This window comes from Triplophysa dalaica, chromosome 8, assembly GCF_015846415.1.
Source record: "Triplophysa dalaica isolate WHDGS20190420 chromosome 8, ASM1584641v1, whole genome shotgun sequence".
Taxonomy (NCBI): Eukaryota; Metazoa; Chordata; class Actinopteri; order Cypriniformes; family Nemacheilidae; genus Triplophysa; species Triplophysa dalaica.
The window spans coordinates 11444736-11454830 of NC_079549.1; the positions used below are offsets into that span (position 1 = coordinate 11444736).

The window sequence follows — 10095 nt, forward strand, 5'->3', positions numbered from 1 at the left end:
GGAGATCGCATGCTTACAGTAGGACGCGGTTGACTAGAGGGCTGTTTTGCAATTTTTTTTTATCTGAACGACGATCTATTTTAAGTTGCCACTGAAAGAGAGAAAGAGAAACCACAAAGTATGACTGTTTTATAACTCTGATCCTAATGTAGGTTGCAGGAAGGATTTGTATTGCAGACTTTGTTTGTAGAGAACAAGTGTAAAATTAACATTTAACATTGTCTGTTTTGGTAGATGGTAAATCTTTCTTCAGATCTATTCTTCAGAATCTTTCTTGATAATGTTAAATAGTTTGGTCTAATAAAGGTCATGTTTGGGTGACTCTATGGGTAGAGTCCACTACATGATCTGGAATGTCTCATCTTGACCCGAAGATCATTTATAGCCTCCTCTCTGTAATTGTAGCTGCATCTGGTCTTGGCAGACGGATGTCTTTTGGTTCAGAAGGGTGATATAAACTTGAAGGGATCAGAATAGCTCCAGCGTTTCATTTGTTTCAGGCTGGTCTCTCACTCTATAAAGAGAAATGTCTTTCTTGTTGCTTGTAGTGCAGGATTTCCACTTCATGTGTGACTGCAGAGGGTGGAAGGTATAACTGGAAGGACTGGTCAGGGTCAGTATATCAGACAACCAGTAGGAGTTCAGAAATGCATACATTTATCATAGTAGAACGTACTTCAATGATGATGTCAAACCACAGAGTTTTCCTCCGTTTATCCTTGTTTTGCGTTGCTTTAATTTGATTTAGTACTAAGTCGAGAGGCTGGGAATGAACAGCAAGCATGCAGAGAGGAAATATTTGGAACAGTCTTTGGAAATGATTGTCATAGAAAAGCTGCGTTCGGCATTTGTTTACCTCTTCTTTCTGTTACGCGGCATGATTATGGTTTCAAACAGGGTTTGTTTAATACAAACTGATAATGACTCGTGCTTAGATTGCAAATATAAACATTTAAATATGGCCGTCATTTTGAACATGCGTGCTCAACATTTTAGATCTTTGAAATTTAGCGGCATCTAGCTGTGTGGTTATGAATTGCAACCAACGGCTTACTCAATCCCTCCCTTTCGAAGCACTATGGTGGCTGATACAGGACTGAGATGTCATCACGTTTTTGCTTCTCTGCCAAAAGAGCCCCCTTGGAAGTCAGCTGGGGCCCCCTGTTGAGAACCACTGGTTTAGGGCTACTGTTGCAACAACATAGCGAATTCCATGTAAAGGGTCCCGTGGTGTATGTTGATAGAAATAGCTTATTCTTTATGTATGTTTTTATTATAGTTTAGTTGTTATTTTTTGTCTTCATAAGTTTTTTTACATAAGAAATGTAGCTAGGAAAGTTTAAAAAATGTGCTCCATTTAACACGAAATGATCTCATGGCCTTCACTCAGTCTTCACTGCAGCGGGCCTCTGGATTACACTATTCAAACATTGCAAATTACAAGCGCAGTCTCTCTCAACTTGGCACCATGAAATCAACCTGATACTTAAGGTCTACAGTAATTGACATGTTTTAGTGCCTGCGTGTCTTTTGTACTCGTTCATGTGCGAGTTTGACTGTGGATGTGGTCAAATGGGCTGTGGTTCATTCCCAGAGGCTTTCAAACAGGGATTTGACTTTCTAACATAGCAACATTGCGTTTACTCACTGACCTAAATGAAAGGCTGCAGTGTGGAATTCTGGGAGAGCGGGTTTGCATTGATTCTCTACCATTGGTCAGCATTGTGTGTGTAGACATTGACTTAACAATCAATGCTTAAAGGAATAGGTCACCCAAAAATGCCAATACGCTCATGATTTACTCATCCTTATGCCATCCCAGACGTTCATTCTTTTTTCTTTTGTGAAACTATCCATCATTGGTTGACATATATAGGTCACAGACACTTTTAAAAAAAGATTTAGAAGACGGGAGGGGAGAACACATGCCGCAACATGTCTGTTCCTAGAAGGTCTTTATTGAGCGAACGAGTCAGGCAGCCACGTCACACAGGTGCTCAGTGAAGGTGTTGTATTCCATGCTGTTGAGTTCATTTACGGTACAGAACACACCCTTAGGTTTGGTGCTTTCATTTCCAGCATGTACAGACTACACATTTAACTACTGCAACATTTTCTCTTCTGTAAATGACTCTCAAAACCCTAACAGAGGTCATTAAAAACCTTTTATTGTGAAGAATGGTTTAATTATATTTGTGGAACCACTATATTTTATATATTTTACGTGATATTGCAGCAGTATATTGTGTTTGACAGAAAGATTGAGGAGGTCTGTGGTTAAACTCCTGGGTTGTATTAGTTCTACTCTGGCACCACATTTTGAAGAGAGCTGACCAATATGACTTTATTTAGTGCTCATTTGTGGTTTGTGTGTGTAAATCACAAACACACCTGCTCTTACTATGTTCCTCGGCGAGTTTTGGGTGATAGTTTACCCAAAACGTACAATTCCATCACTATTTAATCAGCCTCTTGTAAATTCAAACCTGTTTGACTTTCATTTATCTGCAGAACCCAAAAGAATATATTTTGAAGAAAGTCGGTATCCAAACAGCAGCGATACCCATTGACTTGTATTGTATGGACACAGAAACACAATGCACGTGAATGGGTTCCATCGCTGTTCGGTTTCACAACAGTCTAAGAAATATCCTCTTTTGTGCTCTGCAAAATAAAGTCAAACGGGTTTAATGATGACAGATTTTCTATTTTAACTTTATATCTGATAACACCTTATTGATGAGTGTGATTTATGGTGCTGGAACATCCTACAGATGCTTCTCAGATGTTAGGTTCAGCTTAAGTGCAACTCACATCGTATTTCACAGTTTCTTTTAGTGCCAGGTGTAGTTATTGTCCATCCAGCTGTTCTCCGGTAAGCTGCCAAGTCTTCCCTTGATGCTTTGCTTCACTCCCCGCTTCATGTGTGGTATCTGTAAGCTTGAAGATAAAGTAAGGTCTGCTTTAATGAAATATGACCAAGAAAGTTGTTTCCAGTTTTTCATCTCTTACTGGTGTTAGACTGCAGTTGCAATTCGGAGGTCAATGAAATGTTCACGTCTGCATTAAATCAAAGCTGTTGTCATGTATGTCATTATATTGTTGCTGAAGGAACACCCATCAGAGACACTAACCACCGTTTTCGCTACCAAATTCTATAAGTTTTTCAATAATGTCACTAACGCATCAAACACAAGTTGAGCACATTTGCTTACAACAGAGAGAAGCATTTCACTTGTGCTCGATAATAGAGGCAAATTCCAAGAACCTTCACTGGAACGAGCAGATCTGAATATAAACAGTCTGTTGGAAAGTGTACAACAGTGGACAGTGTGTGTGTTTGACTTTAGAGAATGTGGGTCAAGAAGACGTTGGCCGGCTTGATGGTTGTTGTATGACAAAAAATGTGGGACACTTTGTTTCCAAAACTGGAGTGAGCTTATTGTCAGTAAATCATGGATACAGTCTCTCTCTCTCTCTCTCTCTCTCTCTCTCTCTCTCTCTCTCTCTCTCTCTCTGTCTCTCTCAATGTGCTTTTTTGGCATGACAAAATGTACATTCGTATTGCCAAAGCATTTGCAGCTGGGCAGCGTACAAATAGCGCAAGTATGTGTACAAATTAAAATAAAAATAGTTGTAATTATTATGTATCATAATGTAATAAGGGTGATGTATGCAGTCTTTTTCGGGAAAGTCTTTGTGTTTATACCTCTTGCCGAAACCAATGTGTTAACTTCTCTGTGTGAAGAAAATTTCACAAGCACCATTTCACATAATACATAAATTCACAAATATATATATTCAAACCTCTTTCTGTTTTTTTTCAGGTCATGGAGAATGCCATTGCGGTGAGTGTAAATGCCATGCTGGTTACATCGGAGACAACTGTAACTGTTCCACAGAATCGACTTCCTGCATGTCTGACGATGGAAAGATATGCAGTGGGCGGGGCAACTGCATCTGTGGGAGGTGCCAGTGCAGTGAGCCGGGGGCATTCGGGGACACATGCGAGAAATGTCCAACTTGTACAGATGCCTGTGCAACAAAGAGGTATGTATATCTGAAACTATCAGCCACCTTTCTGTACCAAACAAAAGTGCAAAAGTAATTCACACTTCATAGACACACATGTGGTTTCTTTCTAGACTTTGAATTGCCTGATGTGTCTTTCGTCTTGCATTGACCCGTTTAAACTCTATCCTGTTGTACGTCCTCTCTTAGGGAATGTGTCGAGTGCCGTCTTTTTAACACGGGAAAACTGGCCGATAACCAGACCTGTCAGCGCATGTGCAAGGATGAGATCGTCATAGTGGAAACACTCAGTAAGTCCACTTGCTTTCATTCTGAATGGTAAAGTTATCATTTAGATGTTCAGTGTGTTTAATTTCGCTCCAGGACTTGTTTTTCCAGGTCATGAATGTGTTATTAATAACAGGGTGAAACACAGTTTGTGGTGTATTATGAACAGCTCTGTTTATGTTATTTTCTGGAGAATTTGAGGTTGGACGTCTTGGCAGATCTCTGTGTTCTGTCACCCACTGTGATAGCATACCACAACCCGGCTATTTATACCTACCACCACTGTCTATCACAAACTAATGGTGAAAATATTATGTGAGTCAATTTGGATGGCTTTGTTAAAGAAAAGAAAACGTTTGTTTTTGTTGGTTGTGGTTCTGTGTAACCTAAAATATGAAAAAAAAATTCTGTCATCATTTACTCACCTTCGAGTTGTTCCAAAAATGGGTGTTGATTTCTGTTTCGTTATAATCATTATTCCAAATATCGTGAACATGCATGTATAAACCACGTAAAATAGCAAAAATGAGAGCATTGGAAGCAAAAAGCATTTCATCTAAAAGCGAATGCTCACCCAGACCTGCCTGAAACACCTGGTGTAACCACACCCCCACAAATCTAGGTCAGTTAATGGTATGATTTGAGTAAGGCCACCCAAATGTATACGTACGTAAGGTGGGCGTACCTGTCAGTACAATTACCATATTTAGAACATCAGTTTCCAAAGCAAGAGGCGTACATTTGTGTCACACGCTTGCAGTATTCGACCAATCACTACACACTGGTTAACTGGCCAATCATAGCACACATCGCTTCAGAGCGATGAGTTTTGTAAAAAATCTGCGCGTTTCAGAGAGGCGGGGCAAAACGAAAAGATACAAACATGCACGGTATGTGGAAAATACAGCGTTTTTTAACATTAAATCGTGTATAAACATCGCATTACATCTAAAACAATCGATAATATTCGCTGTGTCATATGACTCCTTTAACGCTTGGTGCCTGTCCTTCCGATGACAAAACAAGAAAGAAGGGTCACATAAAGCAAAAGAGAAACTCTGTGTCTCGTCTTTATTCATCAAACACATTGTTTTCTTTAAGCGAACAGACTCCTATAAAAGGCATCACGTTTCTATATGCGAAAGTACACATGACAAACCCGTTGTGTATTTAAAAACTAAATAACATATATTTCTGCAGGTATACAAGCTGGTATACACAGGGTACCAATGCATTTTGGAAAAGGATGGATTTTTATTTGATTGTTTTCCAGGTCTGGATAAGTATGGGAAAAGAAAATGAAGTATGGAGATCCAGAGTTTCCAGCCTATTCTTTAATTATGTTTTCTAAAATATAAAATTAAGAATTTCTGATAACAAATGTTTTTGATGAAGTTTGGAGCATGTTCCAAACACTGCCAAACGATCTGCGATAGACTAAATTTGCTGGTGGACTGTATGCTGCGATTGGACATTATGCAGTTAGGGCTCCCCCTACTGTTTGACTTAACATGTTTAACAAATGGCCGTACCCATCATTTAGGTCCCTGACGTCCGGGTAGTAAATGTCGTGAGATAAATTGCGTAATAGGATAAAACTGAACTTAGTGCCACCAATATTGTTCAAGTCGCCTAGATAACTGATCTCGGATCTGGTTTACCTCCACTGTCTAACAGAGTAGGCCAATCAAATGAAGGATGCCGACCATTACTGTCCAATTAAATGAAAGCGGTCAGAAGCTCAAGGTCAGCTAATTGTGAAAGGGTGCGTAGCTAAACGTTTAATGTTTTATCATAGAAATGTTTGGGGGGCTGTTCACATGTCACATCTAAAAACACAACCAAAACGCTGGCTGTGTTGCATTCTCTCTCATTCTAGAGCGCTCGGGAGTTTGCGCTCCAAATTTGAGCGCCCGTCAACATTTAAATAATGAACCTCACTATAAATGGACGATTGTAATATCCAGTAATGCAAACTACAAAATGCTGAAACGAGACAAAAAGATGAGCAGAACTTCATCAGTTCATCATAAACCGCATGGCTTTGACTCAGGTGTGTTTATAGGTCGTGTTTTGCCTATTAAAATAATATTATTGTCAAATGTTTCAAACAAATCAATTAATTATTGTTCTTTAATTCTCTTTCTATATTGTACATTTTTATTTTATTTTAATAAAAAGTAAAGTGCATCTTTTGTAATTTGATGTCTATGTTTGGAGCTACACAAAAAGTCAAAGGAATAGCTTTCACATTTGTCTTTCCCAACCCAAATGCTCTTCAAAGATTAATTGTATTTAAATTTGGCAATATTTGTATAAGAATATCAATCGACCATGTGTTTACTCATCACTGATAAACATAAAAAGACGGACATGGTTTTAGCTATTGTTGTCAAATTTGCACGGCAATTGTTCTAAAATGCACAGATGTAGGTCAAGAAAAAATTGATTTTCTTTGTTTGGTACAAACTTGTTTTTGGACCTCGGTATTTCAAAAATCCTGCATACCGCCCGGATGGAACGTCTTAAAATGTGCGATGAAGCAAAGTTAATGGACTTTAATTCTCTTTTCATGTTCATTAATGAGTAATATTTCACCAATGCTGCTGTGGGTTGAGGGTTTACAGCTATTTAATTTGACCAATTATTAACATTCCAATTCCAATAAAATGTTGTGCATTGAACATGTCATGGTTTGGCGTTAATTCATTGGTATGAGGTATAATCTTAAAAGAGGTCTTAAAAAGTATAAAATTAAGCTCCATGATTACTGTATATATAACATGTAACAGATTTCCTCGCAGGAGGCATTTTTTCATCAGCTTGGGAATGCGTGAATGAATCATTACTGTGGAGCGTAATGATGCTTCCGTTGAATGGCTCAGATGCCGTAGTGAAGATCTTTTTAAGGCCTTTCTGTGTCTCCCCGTCAGAAAAAAAGATTAATCTGCTTCTACAGTCAGCTGACCTCCTTAATGGACTCCACATGTGCATAACGGAAACTTCAAGTCCGTCTAGAGAAAAATGGCCAAAGATAAATGTCTTTGAGGGAGAGACTTTCTAGTCTGTGCGGGATTTTAATTGACAACATTCTTGATGCAAGCTGTGTTGATAGTCAGTGTCCTTGCTGTGGAATGCAACGTCTCGTCCAGTCATAACTTCAGTCTTAGGTTTCAGGATTGTGCTTTTGGATTTGAATGTTTTTCTCCTCTTTCTGTTTATTGGCTAAGCCGGTTAGTTCTCTTTGCTCTTTCTTACAGAACATGAAGATCTAAGCGCTGTTGAATGTGTGTATAAGACTGAGAATGACTGCGTCATGAAGTTTACATACTCTGAACATCCCAGTGGCCTGTCTATCTTAACCGCTCTTAAAGAGCCAGGTTAGTGTTTAGCATTTTACAACCAACTCAGAGGATGCAGTTATAATAGCACACTTACGCTTGGAATGTAGTGGATCAAAGCAAACGTTGTGTCATTTATTGCTGTTCCTTATTCGTTTATTCCCATTTCTCATCTAAGTAACTTGCGTAATACAATATGTATTCATGCTCTGCCATTATATTTTATGTGTTGGTTTACAGAGTGTGCTGTTGCCCCGAATGCCATGACGGTGCTCTTGGGAGTTGTTGGGGGCATCCTGTTGATGGGGATCGTGCTGTTAGCCATCTGGAAGCTGGTCATCACCATCCACGACCGCCGCCAGTTTGCACAATTCCAAAGTGCACGTTCACGTGCGCGATATGAGATGGTGAGGACGTCTTTCTAACTGTCACACTGTGGACGATATTGCAAATGTTTTGTTTTACATTATTTTAGTACAGCCAAACTGGTTGTTATTATTAGTACTTTTTTTTATAATGTTCCAATTTAAACTTGAAAGCTAAGAATTCTGTTTCAAATGATATCACAACCAAATGGTCAAGTTATAAGTAAGCACAGAACACAAACACACACGGTCTGAACTTGCAATTTAAAGCAGTTAAGAGGACATAAACAACTAGGCTTTTACTGAAACCATAAGGTCTTTTGGAACACATCAGTCAGTTGGGAACACAGATCCGTCATGATGATCCTTCCAAGTCTCTGTTCCGCCTGCCCTTGTAACCATGTGCTTTTAAATGAACTTCTCTGACCCATCTTCTGTGATTCTCCCCTCCAGGCATCTAATCCTGTTTATAAGCAGTCTATCCCCTGTTACCCAATGGAGACAGTTTTCCAGATGCATACGAAGTCATGCAATGGAGAAGTCCACTGATCGACCTGCAGCTGGAATGGGGGACATGGCAGGACCTGTCCAGACTACTGCATTACAGACAACATGGACTGTTTTGGTTTTGAGCATTTTGTGTGTTTGCCTTGCAAACTTTTTTTAGGGTGTTTCCTACAGATTGGAACTGATCGTTATGTTGAAAAAGTTGTTTGCTGAGTAGCAGTAGAGCACAGGACTGGCACTGGAAGAACTTTAATGGAGTGGATCCGCCTTTTTTCGGAAACATCCATGTGGCATTGAAGAAATGGCTTGCTTGAATTTCAATCCTGAGTTTCCATAGCTCTAACATTACCACCTCCATATTATGATAGATTCACAGTGCATTGTGTTGAATTGGCAAAGAAGATATGTTTAACTGTATATTTTTTAACAGTTTGCCAACTCCCACAAATTATGAATGAGTTCAACTTATTTGCAACATGTCATAAAGTTTGTACAAACTCAAAAATTTGCTACATTTTGCATCAACTCTTTGATAAACAGATGGGTACTAACTAACCAGAGCAATAATTTGTCTAACTCCCGTTTTGGACATTTTGTATTTGATAAAGGTTCATAAAGAATGTAATGCAACTCTAGAATACCCGTCATTTGTGTATGCATTCTTTGCCACACTTTTGCACATTTTCTTGATGATTTTTAACTGTATAGTGTATAAAATTGGCTGCTGATGCTTTTTTAGTGTCTTAGAAAGAAATCGGGTTTCTTTCTGGAATAGTTACATTTAGGGCATCTTGAGAGTGTTTTAAATTGATGTTCTGCACCATCAGAACCTGAACTAAGTAAAAAAATCTAGCTACTAACCACCTGTTAAGAGTGATTTCTCTAACACAAAAGACATTAGTTAACTAGTCTTTACAGGTCTTGGAGCACAAATCTTTTTGATGCTAAACAAACACAGCAGGGAATGCCATAGCCGTACTTCATGGGAAAACCTGACTTTATACTGAAACTAGCCATCTGAAGCCCTTGATCTATGACAGCTGTGCACCTGGATTGTCTTAACAGGTTCATGTGTGCTTAACTGTCGGTCCTATTCTCCAGTGACTAATAAAAACGTGATCAAATATGCAGGTGGCACCATGTTAAGTGATTCAACAGAGGTGAACAAGAGATGTATGTATGGTTATACTTACAACCAGTGTTTGCTGTGAAGGAAGTCCAGTACAGTACTGTTTTGAAGTCGCAAAATAAACTAATTCAAGTATTGGATGTTGCCAAGATACTGAGCAGGGTTAAATGTCAAATCTATTAAAGACAAACAATATGTGATCTGGGCATGTATTCTTAAAACGTCTTAGAATCCTCTCTGTAAGCTCTTCATTTAGCTTAATCTTCTACGTAGTAGTCTTATCTTAAAAAAAAATCAGAGCCAATCAGAGAGCAACTTTGAGAAAGGAAATTCTTAGTGAGGAGGCGGGGCTTACCTGGTTGCTATGTACAACGCATTCTTTTGAAGACTGATGGATTGGTTGCCCAAGAAGAAAATAAAAATATAGTATTGTTTGAAGTACAAGTTGTGTTTC

General features: G+C 38.8%; 1 protein-coding gene across 1 annotated transcript in view; it reads left to right on the plus strand.

Moving 5' to 3' along the window:
* itgb5 (integrin, beta 5) overlaps window positions 1-9640 on the plus strand; it is a 30875-nt gene extending 21235 nt beyond the window's left edge. The window contains exons 11-15 of the mRNA XM_056754797.1: window positions 3828-4050; window positions 4222-4322; window positions 7560-7679; window positions 7881-8047; window positions 8459-9640. Of these exons, the coding sequence (XP_056610775.1) occupies window positions 3828-4050; window positions 4222-4322; window positions 7560-7679; window positions 7881-8047; window positions 8459-8554 (707 nt within the window). The 3' untranslated portion in view covers window positions 8555-9640. The remainder of the gene's footprint in view (window positions 1-3827; window positions 4051-4221; window positions 4323-7559; window positions 7680-7880; window positions 8048-8458) is intronic.
* Window positions 9641-10095: the final 455 nt, after the last annotated feature.